We start from the raw sequence: 20,899 nt of genomic DNA, 5'->3' as shown, positions 1-20,899 counted from the left end.
TTTTCAACACTAACAAACAACATAATCATAGCAAAAAAACTTCATAGTCTTAAAAATTTTTTCGAACTTTTTAAAAAGTTGTAAAATATTCCCAATTATCTACCATCCTGATTGAAAGTCATATTTATTTTTGATTCTTTATAGATCTATAAAGTTTTCCGAGATACTTCGATTTGACCACGTTAAAATTAATAATGAGAAAATTACTACTTGATCTCATCGAATTGACAAAAAAAAATGCTCGAGATGATATCAAGTAGAAAGTAGAGCATAGAGTTGGTTGGTATGGTCAAATGATGTTATGATGTAAGACTCTAAAAATATAAGCAATTTCTAAATATAAAAACAGGAAAGATGAGAAGTTATTTATCACTGAGAAGAAACTAACAAAAATTTGAAACAGTTCAAAAAAATATACTTACCAGACTTGAATATGTCGAACAAATGCCTCAAGCCCCCATATTGAATGAATTTGTGGCACCAAGAGTGCTGATTTTCTTCTTTTTCATTGCCTCTCAAATGTGTATTATTGGCACTGAGAGATTCGATTATATAAAGAGAATACATTAACTTTTGTGCACTGGACGGATTTAATAACTCATTTAGAGGCGTGTCCAATTTTTGAAAACCACTAAGAAGTGTAGGACTTGTAGGTAATAAGCTCAAAATATCCCAAACTCTCCTACTGAGCACTTGACCTTTTGTGTGAGGAACATGTCTCTGCGATATAGAATAGAAAATGAGAATTGTAACGATATTATTATAATCTAGTTGAAATTTCTAATAAACTGAATATTGATACTAAGCAGTAGAAGAAATCAGGAAACGAATACGAAAAGCAATTATTCTGAGAAAACAGAGGTACGGTTACAGAAAAATGAGTAGACAAATAATTAACAAAAATTTTAATGAAGGAGAAGATTCTTCTTATGTATCGCAGGCTTATTCAGAAGTATTATTAAGTGAACCGAAAATTTGAGGGACTAATTCGAATTTCAGCTTCTTCACTGAAATGTCTGAAATGACAGATTGAATGAAGGCAAAGTTGTACATTTGGATACAAAAAAATTGTTAAGGAAAGCAGGCATAATATAAATCTAAATAGACATTCGAACTTCGCGCTGAAATTTTCTAAAGCCCGTTTCCAACAGCAGAGAATTCTCTAAAGAATTTACTTGAAAATTCATGCACCATAAATTCTTTACTGTTACATATGCACTTTCGGTAGTATTCACTGTTCAGTTGCACACAAAAGAATCACTGCCGTTTTCTTGTCAAACAATATAAAATATTACCTCCCTTGAAGGGCAGACAGAGAAGAAGATTTTGATAAATATACTCAAATATTTGAGGCAAGAATCTTCTTCCTGAATATATATATATATAGGTTCACGAAGGATATTGATTGAAGGATATTTGGGAGTTGCTTGGATTCTTTCCGATTCTTTATAGGTTCTCTTTCCCAATATCTGAGACACAAGAAATAATGATAGAAATCTTCAGTACGAAATGCTCCTGCGTAAATAGTAATGCAGAAGAAGTTTCTAAAAACAAGTTCTTATATGTTTCTTATCACAGGTTGACATCACATTACATATTTCCAATACAGTTCCTTTGAAATATTGCTGAAGTTGCCATAAAACTTAGTCCGAATGTTCATTCATCTGATTTGGTCCTGCCTCAAATTTCAACAACACCGAATTCTTAGCTGTAGTTCTATTGTCCACACAGAAAACTGAACGATATGTTAAATGAATGAATGTTCTATTTCTCTAAATTAATACATTTTCACACACCAATAATCCCTTATAAAAACAATATTTCGTAAGTTGTAGGAATATATTCAAATTATTTTCAAATATCAATTGACAACTGTCAGTTTCTAAATACCTACAGTGGGAAAAACAAAACTTATCCCTTATTTTCAAAGATGGAAAAACAAAATCTAATTAGTGCATAAAAACATGGTGTTTTTAGACATCTTAAGCGCTACCTACAGTGGGAAGAATGAAACTGATCTGATATTCCTGACAAAAATGAAACAAAATCGAATCAGTGAGTACACCATAGTTTCAGACATCTCAGTTGTAACTGCCGTCAGTGATAAAAGTGACGTTCCAGAATTGCATCTTGGAGGAAAGTGGAGAGACTGGAAGGATCAAATTTTCAGGTTACTTTTTTCTGATCGTAATAAAGGAACAGTATTGATGTGACAGATTGAAAAGATGCGATTCTGGAATGAACCATCTAATCAACGAGTTCCTCTTTGAAACACTGTCCCTGTTGTCGTAATGAAAAACAAAAGGATTTTTCGGACGGTGCAACCTAATTTGAAGTCGATGTCCACAGATTTTTTTTTAGATTTCAGACGAATTTTTTGCGGATAATATGATACATTGATTAAAGCAATGTAGAATATGGATAAATATCTGGGTGTTATATATGAAAAACGAAAGTTGGTACCATTTCCGATGCCTTGACCTTCCTCTTCCTAATCATCAAAAATGAGTTCAACTCAACAGCAAATCTTATAATCACATGTTTCAAATTCATATTGCGCTACGAAATGTTAGAAATTCAATAAACTTTTGAAAAAACAAGACGTAAATAGTACAAATATCAAATAAACAAATAAGTTGATTATGTAGACAGAACTGCCAGTACATTCGGGTATAAAAATGACCGAGAAGGAGATCTAAAAATGACGTCACGTTCCCCGTGCTCTCTCTGTTCAATATGTAGAATTTCAAGACGAAATAATACTGAATGGAAAAACAATTTTGCCAACTGTTCTTAGGAATATACAAAATATTAGCTGGATTTGTTAAGAAGAGAGGAGGAATTTCCATGTTGTGAACATAAAAAATATTTCCGAATAGGAACCTAGCAAGACAATAATTCTGTTAGTTTATTGGCTGATGAACTCCGAGACGTCACGTTCTTTCAATATCATTTTTTTTTCAAAAGGCTGCTTCTGATTATTCACGCAAAAGCATTTTTACTAATAATATTTACTATTCTTACTTGTGTTTGAAATACTAGGAAAAAGAAACTATAACAGTTCTAGGAAGGAAAAATATCATTCATGAAATTTCTCACATCTTTTTCTGGAAGTATGCGAAATTTTCAAAATGGATATTTGTTTCACATCAAATTGTGAAACTTTGCGATATGTAATTCAACCGATGCTCTTTCCGAAATACCAATGTTCCCATCCAATTTTAGCCACCCTGTACAATATTTTCTATTTAAATAATAACACTAACGAATAAGGCTGAAAAAAGACTATTTGTTGTTTTAAGTATTCGCCATAATAATACTCCGGGAGGTGGTGTCACTTTTTTATCAGTGATTTATATCTCCAACTCGAATGTGATTAATTAGAGTGTTACACTAGTACTCGAAATCGAAAGTCAGTCATCAGCGCGACCGTGGTGGGCCTGGGAGGCGGTGAAACTCGCCGGAAAAATCTTAAAAAAAGTGATTGATCTCTACGTAAAACTTTGTAATAATGTAAATTATGATTATGAGTGAAAATGGGCGTCAGTCACTTATCCGATGGTGGAAACATCGTCAGTCAGGCGGTTGAAGTGGTCGGAAAAATCTGAAAATTGAAGTGGCCGATCTTAACTTAATTTTGAAAAAAGATTATTGATCAAATTGAACGTAAAAATGGACGTCAGTCACGTTTATAGTGGTGGATTCTGCGTCAGTCAGGCTTCCAAAGTCAAGGGCAGTGACCAGCTTCCTTTAGCGCGCTGCATCTTATGCAGTTCGACTGACGCATATTCCACCGGCATCGTGCCGGCTGACGATTATTTATCGAGTGTACATAACAAATACTTGTTTGTACAGGGCGTTTCATCATTAACTGGACAAACATGTATAGTGGGTAAACGACACCGGGAGAATCACTGTTGCCTCATGACATATACCCTCGAAGTAATGGTTTCTGGTCACATCGGAGTATTTTTGAGTGCTCAATTCAGACAAGATGAAGAATTCCGAAAAAAAAATTTCCAAATTGAATTTCATTTTCTGAATGAAGACAATTTTCGAACAATTTATGTGAAGAAATGTTTTCATAAATCGAACACAACTTTTTCTTCACATGTCTACAGCGAAAAAAAAATTCACCCGAAATTGTTGAAATGTTTCCTGATTGTAGTTCCTTTTGTAGTTTCCTACAATCAGGAAACATTTCAACAATTTGGGGTGAAATTTTTTTTTCGCTGTAGACATGTAAAGAAAAAGTTGTGTTCGTGTTATGAAAAACTTTCTTCACAGAATTTGTTCGAAAATTGTGTTCATTCAGGCAAAATGAAATTCAATTTAGAATTTTTTTTTCGGTGTTCTTCATCTTTTCTGAATTGAGCACTCAAAAATACTCCGATGTGACCAGAAACCGTTACTTTGAGGTTTATACATAACTGAGCACACTCATTAGAATAATGCTCAAATACGACGTTGGACACCCTATTTCTCGCTTATGCGTCGAAAACGGGGTATCTGTCATAAGGCAAAAGTGATTCTGCATTTCTTAATAAACTTTTTAGGGTTTCCACTCCCAATCTCTGAAACAAAATCAATTAAAAATTAAATCGACGATTTGCTCCTGCGTAAATTCTACTAATTTGTCAGAAGCAAATTAAATAGAAAAGATTGTTGCCTGACAATGAACTGAAAATAAATATCGTTGAAATTATAATTTTAAGTGGTAACGTTTCGGAGTCTATATCAGACTTCTTCATCAGACGAAAAATTTGTTTTCGAAAATCTTCTGAATTGTGGCTTTTGTTTGACATTAATTGTCAATACATAGAAATAGAGACTGCAGTGAAACGTTGATTCATTTATAAGACGTCTAAAAATATGGTGTATGCACTCGTCAATTTTTGAATGGAATGACATTAGACTAAATCGAAAATAAGAGATTCGTTTCGTGGCGGCGCCACCATGTTCTATCCTTGTTCTATGAAAGAAAATCTGATGATACTTTCTCGCTTTATTTTGTTCTGCGTTTATATCGATCACAGATTACAGTCATCTCTGTGTTCCTGATCCATCAAAGAATCAGCTGTTAACGAATATTTGTGATTTACACTTGTATTTTCGTTGTAGAAACGAATCTGCAGATATTTCAACACTATAGAAGGATACGAAGGAGTACTTCTATTTTTCTTCAAGATAATTTTTGTTTGACAAATTGTATTCGTGAGGAAGGCAATTCAATATGATTTCAATAAAACATAGTTTATTGGCGAAATATTCAATATATTCAGTTGACTGAAAAGCAATTATCACTATACTTGTGAAGAATATTTGAAGAACAGTCTCGAACAGATTAACATATTTCTGTTTCTTAATATGCTCACAATTCACTTTACGTATTTTCAATACAGTTCCTTTATTGCTTAAATATTGCTGAAGTTGCCATAAAACTGTTAGCTCTATCCGTCCCGAATGTTCATCTGATTTGGCTCTGACTCAATTTCCAACAACAAAGGGTGATGATAGTCCAACAACACCGAATTCTTAGGTGTAGTTCTTGATTGTCCATACAGAAAACTGAACGACATGTTCAATAAATGAATATTATACGACTTTTCTCGAAAGTAATACATTTTCACACACCAATAATCGCTTATAAATACAGCACATTCGCTAGTCGTAGGAATGCATTCAAATTATTTTCAAATATCAATTGACAACTGTCAATTCCTAAACGGCGCTACTAAGATGTCTAAAAACATGGTGTATGCACTCGTCAATTTTTGAATGCAATGACATTAGACCCAAAGATTATAGAGTAGAAAGATAGGAAACGAAGCGACTAGAGTGATGCGAGCGCCATCTGTGTTTCAAATGTGTTTTTAAGGCCCTAAGACTGGTTAAAATTTTAATTCGAGGGACATATGAAATTTTGCGAGATGTCAGAGTCATATGGCCATTTTGATCAAACAGGTTTTGAATGTTTTGATTCTCGTATCCATAGACAACCTCGTATCGCCTTTTGTTTTTCAAGCCCGTTCTAGTTGCTGATTATTGAAATTTGTGTCTAATTTCTTGGCGAAAACCTCAAAATATCGTTCGAAAATTATCGTATAGTGAAGAACTGTGGATCAAATAAAACGAATTTTACTAAGGAAAATGGGAATGTAAGTATTAAAACTGGTAACATGTGACTCGGTCATTCATTGATTTTTACTTTCAGTGCTACGAAGTGGATGAAATTTTCAGGGCGTAGAGGCCTGCAAACACTTCTGACTACACCATGTGCAATGAACATTTTACTACAAGTCGATTGAGAACTGTTCATCCACGTAAATTGTTGTATTCAGGAAGCATCACTCGCATGAAGGGCTCATTTAGGGGAAATTATGACTTTTATACGTCCATTTAAAGATTCTCAATTGCCTTCAATATATTCAGAAATGCAAAAGTTTTATGGATTTCGATTTGGAAATCGGGTGGTTGTCAAATTGTCGTTTGGAAAGTCAAAGTTTTATGAAACCTTCTGTGAGTGTTATATTCATACGTCAATCAATTTGTATATTGTGCCATAAAGAGACCATACCATGAAGAAGTTATAAAAAAGCATGAAGAAATTATACTGACGGGCTTGAATACAGGTCTTGTAAACCTCTGTAAGGTTTTTTCAATTGTGGTTCTGAAAATTTTGTAAATAATACGTAAGTAACGGAAATGTGTATGACGGTAAATTGAATATTCGTTCATATCAATTTCTAATATAAATTGTACAAATTCAATTTGTAAATTTTTTATAGATTGCAAATAAAAATTTATCACATCCAACAGAGTATTCCATTGATACCAATCGATTCCAAACAATGTTCAGATGAAAACTAACATCCTGGTTACAAAACAAAACCATCCTCTTGTTTTATCTCTCAGGATGTTTGTTTTCCGACCTCAACAAGGTCAATATTGAAATTCAATACAAGGAATAGAATTCGAATTTCGCGCCCCTCAATTATAAAACAGAAAACTGTTATTAAACAGTTTTTCTGTATTGATAATACGTTTTCAGCGCCATCTCATTGTCAAATGTGTTTTCACTGGCCAAAATGTAGTCGGTTTTTAGTACTAGCGATATGAGGGCGTTTCCTATCTTTCTACTCTATAATCTTTGATTAGACCAAATCGAAAATAAGAGATTTGTTTCGTGGCGGCGCCACCATGTTCTATCCTTGTTTTATTAAAGAATGTCTAATGATACTCTCTCGTTTTATTTTGTTCTCTGTTGATATCGATCACAAATTACAGTAATCTGTGATCCCGATCGATCAACGAACCTGCAGATATTTCATCACGATCGAAGGATTCGAATGAGTACTTGCCATTCTTCAAGTATTCATGAGGAGGATAATTCCACATAATTTCAATAAAACACAGTTAATTGGCAAAATCTATCTATATTAATAAAAGAGGATCTATGGTTTACTTCAGAATGCTTTATTGTTCAAACGATCGCACCAAATTGGACAATTCTTTTTTTGTTGTGTTTATTATTGTTAGGGCAAGGTTTATATAACAAAATATTCCCAAAAAAAAATTGTACAGAACAGAAGAAAAGGCATTCCTTTTTCTTACGACCAATCGAGCAATCATAGAGTACTTATAGGTTTTCGACATTTGGACAAAAAGTTATTATTATCTACCCTAGAAATAATTTGAATGGCAAAACTAGGTTTGCCGGGTCAGCTAGTATCTAATATATTCAATTGACGGAAACGGAATTTTCGCTAAACATGCTCACAATTCACATTACGTATTTTCGATACATTTCCTTTGATTAAATATCGCTGAAGTTGCCATAAAACTCGGAAAAACAAAATCTAATCAGTGCATACACCATGATTTTAGACATCTTAGGCGCTACCTACAGTGGGAAAAACGAAACTTATCTCTTATTTTCGAAGCGGGAAAAACAAAATCTAATCAGTGCATACACTGACATCTTATTCATTTAATTCACTAAAGAAGGAGCTGTCATCCGGTAATTTCAAAATTAAATGAATCAACATTTCTCTGCAGTCTCTATTTCTATGTATTGACAATTAATGTCAAGCAGAAGCCACAATTCAGAAGATTTTCGAAAACAGATTTTTCGTCTGATGAAGGAGTCTGATATAGACTCCGAAACGTTACCACTTAAAATTATAATTTCAACGTTATTTATTTTCAGTTCATTGTCAGGCAACAATTTTTTTCTAGTTAATTTGCTCCTGACAAATTAGTGCAAGAATTTACGCAGGAGCAAATCGTCGATTTCATTTTTAATTGATTTTGTTTCAGAGATTGGGAGTGAAAACCCTAAAAAGTTTATTAAGAAATGCAGAATCCTCCCCGAATAAATTTCAATCGATATCTAAAAGTGATTCTCCCGGTGTCATTTACCCATTATATATATTTGTCCAGTTTATGATGAAACACCCTGTATAAACAAGTAATTGTTATGTGCACTCGATAAATAATAGTCAGCCGGCACGATGCCGGTGGAATATGCGTCAGTAAAACTGCATAAAGTGCAGCGCGCCAAAGGAAGCTGGTCACTGCCCTTGACTTTGGAAGCCTGACTGACGCAGAATCCACCACTATAAACGTAACTGACGTCCATTTTTACGTTCAATTTGATTGAAATAATCATTTTTCAAAATTTCAAGTGAAGATCGGTCACTTCAATTTTCAGATTTTTCCGGCGAGTTTCACCGCTTCCCACGCCCTCCGCTATTGGTCTGAGATCGATCACTAGTTCAAAAGTGACGCCACCTTCTGGACTATAAGTTATAAGATTTTTTCCCTAGAGTTATGAGATTCATGCCCCAAGAACACAGCCATCTAAAGTACTAGTCTAGAAGAACGCCCACTATGGCAATGTTGAGCATAGGTATAAAGTTGGGTATGATATTGGTTATCAACAAATTATGAATATAATAATTTCGCTAGTGTTTTAAATTTAAAATAATATGAATTCCACGCTTTCGCATCCAGTATTATACCCACGGTTTACTTTCGATTGCGGCGTTGTCAAATTTGTATTCCAGACTATATCTATAAACGGCTGTGCTAAGAGTCAGATACCAAAGAGTGATTAAAAATTTTGTTAAAGCTCTTGAACTAACACTTTAATATGATAACACTACTCACCCCTCCCTTGATTTGTGTTTTCATAGAACTCAAAGTGTGCATTAGGGAAAAAAGTTGTTCAAAGTAATTTGGCTGTAATAATAAAAGAGCCGGTATAGATTCTCTTGGTGGAGGAGGTTGCATTGAAGGAGAGTCCATATACTCCTTTTTCTTCATATTTCTTGAAACACCAACTGAGATATATATCATCTGAAAAAGTGTATGAAGGTGTTAAGCTTTCGCGATTGATAATTGAAACTTTTCATACCTGATTATCTTTGAAACCCATATCCCCCAGTGTTTTTTCATCACAATCAACGGTCAATTCTTGGCCTTGTGTTATTATTCTAATCCATGTTTCTCCACTTCTAACTGTCGTATTATCCGAATCTGGGTTCTTCATTTGAGACAAACTTTCACACCAATTCACAATTTCTGCCCGTAACTCGGCCACGTAATCTGAACTCGATAAATCTAGAAAACATCTTTCAGTAGAACTACCTGATTGTATAACTAGCCTTATGGGACTGCCAGATTTATCTCCTAAATTAGCTGAATGACTGCCTATTCCCTTGCCCCCTAGAGCCCATTTTCTCAGATGGTAAGCATACCTTGAAAAAAACAAAGAAAACTTATCTGAATAAATTTATTCTGAACAGAAAGTCACAAAAAAATTTCTTGATATTCGTATGTTATTGTGACTCCCTTGAATATTCACAGAATCACTTCCTATTGATTGATTATTCAATATTTGACGTGTATGTGAATTGTGAGAATAATGCAGTTTGTCTAAAAGATTGGAACTATTTGGGCATGGAACATTGATTCAGTTCTGATATTTTCTCTTTCAATAATATTTGGAAAACGTGGATTCAGACTGAAATCACAATCTTATAATCATTCAAATATCATCACACAAATAATTATAAAGTTCTAAGGGCCACTTGCACCGTTTTACTTTTAAGCGTCTGTTAAGAAAACTACGATTAATTTATTAAATCTCAGATTAACTCTTTGACTTGCACCGTCGTTCAAAAGAACTGGATTAATAGTAATCCACAGATCTGGTTATTTTGTTGGTTTAGTTGGTACTTTCGCTAGCGTCACATGACTTCCGTTTGCCGTTTTGCGCAGGACTAGAGAAATTTGTAAAATGGCAGATAAAACTGTACAGAAAATGTCCAGAATTCGTTTATGCAATTTCACGACAAATGAAAAAACATGTCTTTTCACTATTGTTGCGAAATTCAAAAATATTATAGAGAATAAAAAAACCGATGCGGTCACGAACCAGGACAAAATGAATACGTGGGAGAAAGTTGCGAGAGAATTCAATTCATTATCTCCGGGGAATGTGCATAGACCTACAAATGTATTGAAACGATTTTATGAGAATAAAATAAAGGAATTGCGGAAGAGATGTGCCAATAGAAGAATTTATATTTATATATTGAGGAACGTTAATTCATCCATATTTTGAAAATAATTTGACCTTATATAAATACGTCTAGGAAATCCAAAATCTATAATTTCCAAAATATCTAAATCGTCTTCTAAAAAAATTTCTTCTTCCAATTCTAAATCCATGATTTAAAAAAAAAAAATAACAATCTAAAAATTTTTTGTTGTTCAGCACAATCCGGCTAGGTACTGTTGTAAGTGCTGGTAGTATCTGGTCAGTGGTCGCTCTGGTTCTTGGGGTCCCTATTGGGGACGTACCAATCCGCAAAAATGGTTTTCAAGAATCGTTATCAAGTAATCACTAATCAGAAAATTACACTTTCACTTTACTTAATACCAATTCGAATCTTCGACGTTGGTTTTTGCTTCAAATACTATATAAAGTGTTGGACAGTTGGAGCTCCAAAATGGGACGCGTGAAAATTTAATCAATCATAACGCCGTGACAACCATTTTGGAACTGATGTATCGTTATTTATTGGATAGGTTTCAAAGTTTACGATTAATCTTCTATTTAATCTACCGAATTTGGGGGATTTACTTTAATCGCTAGTTGAGGAGGTTAAACGAGGTTTACGACACGGTGCACGATAACCATATAACCTGAACTTAGTTTTGGACTTAAACTATTGATTAGTTCTACGGTGCAAGTGGCCCTAAATAGTTTTCACTGAGTTACAGCTTTTTATAAAATTTTTCTCATGGCAAAGAGAAGTTGTCCAATTGTGTTGTCAATATTTTTTCACTGAAAGCTGAAAGTCGGCAGTTATTTGGCAATATCTATACTTTGTAAACCTATAACCTGTACACCCGTCTAACGGTTAATTTGGAAAAATAATTTTATTGGATGTTCAATTTTCTTCATACATTTTCAAGACAGAAAATGTGTTTTGCTCAACACAACGAAATGGAATAATAAAAAAATTTAGGAAAAAAATTCTTAAAACTGAGAATGATTCAAAATATAAAAAAATTATCGAAATCTCAATTTACCTCCTTTTGAAAGCGTCTAAATGACTCTTCATCAATAGTAGTGCTCTTTGGATGCATAATAAAGGTGGATCTTCTACACCTGTTCCTGATGAAATTAAATCTTCAGTAGCAGCTTGCAAATGAGTCATACACTGTCGCATGAATTGTCCCTCATGTTGTAAATTGTGACCTATGTAATAACTGTTTATATACTGCATGGCTGCCATGCTCACATCTAGAAGAAATAATCAAGTTATAAGATTAATCATCACTACATACTGCAATATTTCACTCCCTGTATATACAGGGAGTCCCGGGATTAGTTCTATACATATAGGGCATCCCACGGTGGATGGGCTATAATAGTCATAATTTTCTGCTGCAAATTTGCATGTTGGGGTTTTCGACCATGAGGGATGGAAATCATAATACATATGTGATATTCGGAAACCACAGAAGGAAACTGAAATTCGTTGTTTCGATTAATAATTCGCCATTTCAATTGTCTAAAATCATGGTGTATGCTTATATGTACTGATTAGATTTTATTTTTTCAGTTCTGAGAATAAGGGATAAGATTCGTTTTTCCCACTTTAATTAGCGCTGTTCAGAAATAGACACTTTATTGTTGATTGATATTTGAAAATAATTTGAATGCATTTCTACGACTTGTGAATGTGCTGTATTTATATTATGCGGGATTATTGGTGTGTGAAAAGGTATTAGATTCGAGAAAGAGTGTAAAACTTTCATTTCTTCAGCATGTTGTTCGGTTTTCTGTATGGACAATCAAGAACTAGCGCTAAGAATTCGGTGTTTTTGAACTATCGCCATTCGTTGTTGGAATTAGAGGCTAAACCAAATCTCAGATGAACAGTCGCGGAACGGATTCAACCGAAAGTTTTATGGTAACTTCAGCAATATTTAATCAGAGGAACGGTATTTCGAGCATGCATAAAGAAACAGAAATACATAAATCTATTCTAGTCTTCTGTTCAAATTATCTTCACGAGTTTAGTGAAAACTCCGTGTTTGTCAACTAAATATACTGGATATTTCTGCAGTCAACTGTGTTTTATTGAAATCATATTGAATTACCTTCCTCGTGAATACAATTTGTCAGCATAAAATTATCTGGAGGAAGAGAAGTAGGTACTTCTTCGATAGTGTTACAATATCTACAGACTCGTTTTTACAGCGGAAATTAAAGTGTATATCACAAATATTCGTTAACAACTGACAAAAAGGTACAGTTCATTTTTTGATCTCGTTGATCAATCGAGTCACAGATTACTGTAATCTGTGATCGATATCAATGCAGAACTAAATAAAACGAGAGGGTATCATTAGACTTTCTTTCATAGAACAAGGATCAAATTATATAAATATAAATCCACGAAACAAATCTCTTATTCTCGATTTGGTCAAATGTCACTGCATTCAAAAACAGACGAGGGCGTACACCATGTATTTAAATTGTACCCAATAAATTGTTTGTTGAGAATCCATGAAAATTAATGAAATATAAGAAGTATTCATCGAGACATCGAGTTTTAGTTTCCATCTGTGGTTTCTGTAGGTCACAAAGTAATCAGACAGTTCGAATTTGCTATGTCCTCCTATTTCAAGGTTTTCCTTGATAATTCTGAAAGTTTCCATTTTAGGTATAGGGGTTATTCAGGTAACCCCCTTTTTCGTACTAGACGGAGAGGCAGAGCCAAAAAAAGTATCTGAATTTATTAAGCCTGCTTTTTTCTCAGGTGGTTATATTCATAATATACAATAAAATGCTGCGGTCAGTCAAGTGGATATTAGAACATGTGCCTCAGGTGCACGGCCAAACATGTCGTGATCACCGACATAATAAAATCAATTTCTTAAGGCTGAAATTTCATAAACTTTTGTTTTTTGTTATGTAAATCAAAATTATAATACTCAGTCAACGTCTAATGGGGACACAGCTGGTCAGTCAGCTTTAAGGCCAGGCGCAAATAGAAACGCAGGTTGGTGAGGTGACGCAGGTTTTTCCTGAGCAGCACGTATTATCTGACAAGTCACTGTCAAACTTTATTTGCGCGGTCTTGTTCTTTTCTATGTTTTACAAAAACTCTCGCTGCGTCACCTCACCAACCTGCGTTTCTATTTGCGTCTGGCTTAAAGCTGACTGACCAGCTGTATCCCCATTAGACGTTGACTGAGTTTTATAATTTTGATTTACATAACAAGAAACAAAAGTTTATAAAGTTTCAGCCTTAAATAAAAGTAATATTTCTTCAACCAATAACTCAAAATGAAAATGATGGGAACTGTGAATTGATTTTCAATTACCCTTATTCAAGCAATAAAATTGAGTGGTATTCTCAACTCCTCAACTATAATCCCATCCAACTTCCGTTTTTCAAATGAAAATATTTGATTACGGATGGTAACAGAGAAAACCATCTGCTTGACTTCCGTGCCGAAGTGCCCGCGAATTGATTACGGATGCAGTATGAGACTTCATGGTACGGAATTTGGGATGCGACTGCGACTAAGGGAGGAAAACACTAAATTTTATTTCCAGAAAATGAAGGCAATTAAAAACCAATTATCGGGTTTCAGTGTTATCATTTCGAGTCATTGGTTGAAGAAATATTAATTTCATTCCAGATTTATGCCTTAACCTGTATAGAGATGTATTCTTTTTTTTGGGACAGTTTCGAGGTAATTTTTGTTAACAGTTGATGTGCATAACTAATAATAGCATTACCAGTTTTCCAAATCTTCAGAAACTGAAAGTTTCAAAATTACATATTTTGAGAATATTCTACCACTGGGAAAGTGAAATTTTATAACAAATTTATCATGTCAAGGTTGACAACTGTTATTATATTATCTGTTAATTGCCCATCAGTTTTTGACACCGGATAATTGGGTTCAAATATCGATATTTGTGTATGATTATTACTCAACTAAAGATGTTTTCATGTCTCACCTGTATTAGTAGCTCTTAAAGCTATTTTCCACATATGATCCATACCAACATTGTGACCATTTTTAGAGCTGTCCCTATCTTTAACCATCAAAAAGTTGTTAAGGCTGCATAGATGTTGAAAAAGGCTCAAACATATCATGCTGTATTTTTCTAGAGGTAAGCTAGGTAGATGATGAATATATAATCGCCTCAAAGCATCAACCTTCAGCGCATGCAGTTCATTGGTCTTGGTCTGAGATAGCAGCCAACTGAAGAGTTCATCTGAACATTCTGAATCATGGGCAAGGCACTCCCATAGGGTATCCACTTGTTCAATACTGAGTCTGAATGAAAGAGACATTATTTGGAGTTGTAACCCAATTAAAATATTTGGTGAAAATGATATTTTCATGGGTATTCTGAGGAAAACATGCCGAGTATGTTTTCACTAAGTGATATATTCTTAAGGAATGTTATTTACAAGTATGTGAAGGACTCCTTTGAAATCAAATAGACAGCTCAGGCGCCAGGCTTTTCAATTAAAATTAATTTCAAAAATGATCATTGAGTGGATCGAGAGTTTTCATAATTATTTTTGCCTTTTAACTCTTGATGAAGAATAATAGAATACATTTGCGATTATCTATAATGAATAGTTTGATTAGGTCATTTCTTTTTAATTTCATGCAAGTTGTATTTTGAATCAAATGATATTTTCTCCCACAGCTGCAATGTCTTAGATTTTATTCGAACAGATATCCGTATCTTTTACCATCTGCATGACAGTTAATAGTTCAAATGTATCTCGAACTATTAATATAGCTACACAACAGAAAATAAATTAAACGGTGAATTTAATATTGATTTATTGAAATTCTGTCTTCATTTCCAGAAGTATATCTTTCTAAAGTATTTTCTTCAGACATTTGATGTTTAGAAGTGTTGTTTTTTCGGTATAACATAGATCGTGTATTATTAATACAGCATTAATCTAACAATGAAGCAACATTCTATTCGCGAGTCGCAATGAAGAATAGTTGGTGACTGAATATCCACATACATCCCTAATTTCTGCAGTTGAAAGGACCACAAGGCAGCCAATAATTAGGTGAAAAAGTTTGCAATGACATTGTGGAAATTAAAATGCTTTTCTAGTGTGTGAAAGATATTTTTTTACTCCCGTGCGTTACTTTCCTCACTTTCCCGCAATAATGCGGGAAAGTGATTTTCTTCCTTACTATTGGGGAAAATGATTTTTCCACTCTTATATTATTAAACGATCGTATTCCTTTCATTTTCGGGATACTGTCAATATTTACTTGAGATTAGGCGTCTCCTCCAAATGTAAATAAAATCTAGAAACAGGTGGGTATAGTTGATTGAGGTTCATTTCTGGTCTATCCTGAGGTGACAAGAAACTGAAAAGAATTTAAAAATGCAGAGCTTGATGTTTATCATGATATTTGAATCTGGTTCTCTTGAAACAGGTCATCTACCACGATATTAGCATCTACGGCTAAAATATCATAACATTGCGTGCAGAGTAAAACAAAAGAATTCCACTTACTTGAATGAACTTGGGGACACAACTGGCGAAAAAACTGCAGACAGAAAGTGCAATCTCACTTGAATTTGCATTATATGCGAATACAATGGCAGAGAATTCACAGGTTTTGATGTATACACTTTCAAATCATTGAAAAAATGTTTCATCATGTGATGTTGCTTCTCAGCCCAATGAGTCACATTATGCATATCCATGCCTCTGAATGAAGTGAGCAATTTTGGCAGCATTCGCAGTGACACTACTACCGAACTGAAAGAAAAAAATCTGTTTCAAGTAATCTTTTCAAAATGTGAATATATATGAAAGCCAAGAGCAACCAACGAATAACTTGTTTATTGCTTAGACTAAAAAATAAATCACGCGAAATTGGTCGATGTATTTCATAAATATTTCATGCATTTATGCATTGGCATAAAGCATAAATAGCATAAAGCTGAAACAGAAACACACTAAGAAATTAAAAATATAAAAAAATTATGGATTTTATACTTTTAAAACTATGATCTGTCACTAGGCCATTATCAAAGCGTCGAAAACTTCAATCGGCAAGCATGAGGAATCGTATTTATGATCACGAGGTGAAAACATTGAGGAGACTCAAATTCGAAGTTTTAAACTATCTAGTCTAGAAATACCAGAAACAGCCAAAATGAAGCAATTTGGGATACCCTGTATAGGACCATTATTTCCAGAATAATACTTTAGAAAGTGGTTGTAAAGTGCTTTCAAAAAAATTCGTCGTTAAGTAGGCCGTGGAAATTAGAATTTTTTATTATGTACTTGAACGTAACGGTTAGCTCTTACGATCTTTCAAATTTTACATAACTATCGAGCAATTCTTCTGAGTTTACGTGAATAAGCCAGGAATTCATCCAAACAGTTTTCATATCGAAAATAAAGCTTGAGATTATAATGCCAATGGCGTGCTTACATATCTTCAATCTTCGCATAATGTAAGGCGGTACAACCTGAGCGAGACATTTAGACAGGGAATATCAACCTTCAAACCTTATTGATTATTTTGAAATAAAATACACTACCCAAAAAACAACACTGATAGGGATCACTGACTATCAGTGATCAGTCTATCAATTTATTTCAGGAATATTCGCTTCAAGATGACCATTTTGATTTAAAGAATGAAGAGTTTCATAAAAAAAATAAGAATATCTTCGATAAATCGCTAAGCATTTAAGGAGCCGTTTTCAACAAAGGGTAAACCATTGGCGCTTTAAGAAAGTTATCTCCAGTAAAATCAGATATGTCGTGATTCGAAAAACAAAATGTTCAGAAAAGATCAGAGTTCAATGCGATCCCAGTTGACAACAGGTGTAATTGTTGTTGCACTCCACAGGGTGTTACAAATTCTCGGTAATGAACTTCGTCTTGTTGCTGTACCCTGATTTGCTCAAATTCAAATCTAAATGAAAATTCCTGACATAACATGGTTATTAAGAAATCAATCTACAATTGATCTATCCAATTTAATAAATATTTTCGGTTATTTGGAGTTCATGCCAATGACCACAAGACTACAGAACGCGATGGACTTTTTGAGTAAGATGAACGAAAGAATGGAGGAAAATTCTCGAAAATTGAATGAGAAAATGGATGAGAACTCTTATTGGCTTAATTGTGATCTGGAGTTTGGATGTAAGCCTGGATAAGACGTAGCTGGGGAGGACTATATTAGTGAATTAAGAAGGTCGATGTCGATGCTAGCGATGTGAATCAACAGTGGAATGCCTTTATGAATAATTTTATGCTTATTTCCAATAGTAAATTCCCCAGAAAATTATGCAATCCAGGTAGAAAGCCTAAGCATACATAAATTATACCCAACAAATGAAGCTACCCAATAAAAAAAAGCGTGAACTAGACAACCTATTGATGCTCAAGCAATTGAATGAGAAATATAACGGAATGTAATCTACCACACAAAAAGAATATGATGAACTGTTAGGCGGAGCTCGATCAGAAGCTTATGAACACCAAATAAGGAATTCTGATAACAAAAACAAATGCATGTGGACGATTTATAGAGAAAATACAGGTAAACCTAAAAATTTTAATAACTGCATAATAGAAGGGAGCCCTAGAGAAACAGTGAATATGTAGTTACAACAAATATTTGATCGACATCTTACCAAATTTAGTGAATACTTTGCCAAGAAGCAACATAGGTTCATTTAGGTACGTGAACCAAAACGCAATGATTCTGAAATTGGTTACAGCGGAAGAGATCTTAGAACTGAACAAAAAGTTTAAAAATAAGAATAGCTCTGGAGATTATAAAATTCCAACGAGTCTAATTCATAAAATACTCCCCACGATCACTGGAGTTCTTTGCCACATACTGAACAACTCATTCAGAGAGGGAATATTCCCAGATTCACTGAAGCTAGCAAAGATAAGAACTCTCTACAAGGGTAAGGGAGATAGAAGTGACTTCAACAACTATAGAGCGATAAGCTTGCTTTCAGGGTTCTTAAAAATTTTTGAGCTAGTTATGTACTCTAGATTCACAGAATTTCTTATCGAATCCAAAGTAATAACCGAAAGTCAACATGGTTACCTCAAAAACAAGTCAACACAAAGTGCCATATAGTTTCACACAGGCAATCCTAAAATATTTGGAGGGCCCTCCTCCATTCCTTCCCTATATCGCCCTGATATAGGGATGGGAATCTTTTTAGACCTCTCAAAGGCCTTTGATTGTTTGGATAGGAATGGAGTGAGAGGCTCTTGAATGGTTTAGGTCCTATTTGACTGACCGGTCACAGAGAGTAATAATACAGCATGGAGGAAAATCAGTCAGGTCTTAAGTACAGGAAAACACAATAGGAGTCATCCAAGGCAGTATATTAGGGGCAATTTAATTATGTCAATGATCTCGAAACTATAATAAGCGAATCGAATAATTTGGATTTTAACCTGACACAATTTGCAAATGATACAAATGTGCTAGTTAGAGGAAGAAATATACCAGAACTGATAGAAAATACAGACAAGACTCTCAGAATATTAATCAGTTGGTTCGAGAAGAACAGACTCTGCATCAATAGAGAAAAAACGAATATCTTGATTTTTAGGACGAGGCAGCAAAAAAGGGAGAAACCGGAATATATTCTTGTTTATGACACCCAGTTTCAAGTAGGCGAAAACACGAACCCCTCATATATTCGAGATCATAGTTTTTGTATTCAGAAACAAAGACTTATTTCCTAATTCAGACCATGACTATAATACTCGTAGAGACGACACTGTATTTCCAACACATCGCTTGACACTCCTTGAAAAAAGTCCATATTATATGGGTATTAAGTTCTACAACAGACTTTATAACCAGTTAAAAAATTTGAGATCAGAAAAACAATTCAAGCTAAGATTGAAGCAATTCCTGATGAATCTAGAACCCTACGCTCTCGACGAATTTATGTTAGGTAATTTTAGTGAGATAAGAATGTCTCAACATTGTAGTTTTCAGTAAGAACCTAAATGATGTTTTTAATGTGACGTCATTTCGTTTTATATTGCTTTTGCTATTGTAAAAAGTGATTAATATGAAATAAAGAAGTGTTGAAGTTGAAGTGACCGAATGAAACAGCGCTACGACATCAAGGCAATTGAAGGTGGGTTCACCGCTGAAGATCTGCTATGTTCACATAATTCAAAAAGGAGGAAAGGTTCTTCACCGAAGTTGCAGAGACAGTGGGACGGACCTGATAAGTTATCAAGAGGATAAATGATGTAGTTTACAGGATAAGGAAGCTTCCAAGAGGAAAACCGAAGGTAGTCCATTTCAGCCGATTAGCCCCGTACGCGTAGGACCAAGACGAAGTAAGTCTTGTGGAAGTTCCGATGAAAGGTAGCAGCGATTATGGAGTTTATGAATTGCTATGGTGAGACACGCGTTGCACGGTTCGATGTCGAAAGTACATCAAGACCTCTTTACAGACTCTGAGCGATATCTCTCGCTCATTGTGTAGTGAACGTATAACAAGAGTATTCAGAGAAAAATTTTACGTCGCGACAGTAGACAAGAATCTGAAAAGCTTTGAAATTGAAGTGAAGGTCGGTTCATTTATTAGCTAGTCAACAAGCAGCATTTCCATCAGAAGCCAATCTATCAGAATCAATGCACGGCACTGCATAGCTTGAAAGAAGACCTTCAACGCTTTAGAGTTAGGAAATTAGCTGTTCCCAAGCTCGGTTGTGGACTGGACCAGCGGAATTGGCGGGTTGTGCGAATAATAATAATATATCAAAAGACTGGTATACGGATCTTAGTATGCAATTTTAAACCGAAGAAAATCAAGGAGCAAGCAAGCAAAACTGTGGAGTGCCACTTCCATCAGAAAGGTTACTGTTGGAAGGGCGATGATTGCAAGTTTCGCCAGGGTCCTCGGAGAAATTTACGGAATCTGTTCTGGGACAGAACAGACTGCTTAATTAAGGAGGGTACAGTATAACCAGTCCGGCGGCCGCTTTTTTCTGGAAACCGCGACAATGTTTTCAGCGCCTATATAAGCCTAGCGGAGGGACAGGACAGTACGGTTTAATGTGCAAGCGGCGAGTGGAGGTAATATTATTAGTGTAAAAAATTGTAAATAAATATTTTTAATCAGTGGGACGTTTTAATTAAGTGAAGAGAACGTAACATTAGTTTAGTAGAGTTTCAACTTTCAGGATGGGTTTTGATGTAACTTATATTGAATAGACTGGAATTAAACATATGCCATTATCATACAAATTTTCACTCAGTGAACTAATGAACAAAAATTCAAAAAATCGGA

General features: G+C 34.5%; 1 protein-coding gene across 4 annotated transcripts in view; it reads right to left on the bottom strand.

Moving 5' to 3' along the window:
- Positions 1-20,899, bottom strand: part of LOC123307709 (ubiquitin carboxyl-terminal hydrolase 34) — a 177,075-nt gene that overhangs the window by 95,100 nt on the left and 61,076 nt on the right. For 3 of the 4 annotated variants that reach the window (XM_044890118.1, XM_044890119.1, XM_044890120.1), the window contains 7 exons: positions 16,104-16,352; positions 15,856-15,954; positions 14,558-14,880; positions 11,605-11,818; positions 9,419-9,761; positions 9,172-9,360; positions 423-720 (listed from right to left, as the gene is read on the bottom strand). In XM_044890118.1, the coding sequence (XP_044746053.1) occupies positions 423-720; positions 9,172-9,360; positions 9,419-9,761; positions 11,605-11,818; positions 14,558-14,880; positions 15,856-15,954; positions 16,104-16,352 (1,715 nt within the window). The remainder of the gene's footprint in view (positions 1-422; positions 721-9,171; positions 9,361-9,418; positions 9,762-11,604; positions 11,819-14,557; positions 14,881-15,855; positions 15,955-16,103; positions 16,353-20,899) is intronic. The other variant, XM_044890121.1, reaches the window with a different exon arrangement.

Source organism: Coccinella septempunctata, chromosome 2, assembly GCF_907165205.1.
Source record: "Coccinella septempunctata chromosome 2, icCocSept1.1, whole genome shotgun sequence".
In the NCBI taxonomy this organism is placed as follows: Eukaryota; Metazoa; Arthropoda; class Insecta; order Coleoptera; family Coccinellidae; genus Coccinella; species Coccinella septempunctata.
Note: the sequence above shows the minus strand (reverse complement) of the source record. Positions and strands in the feature narration are given on the sequence as shown.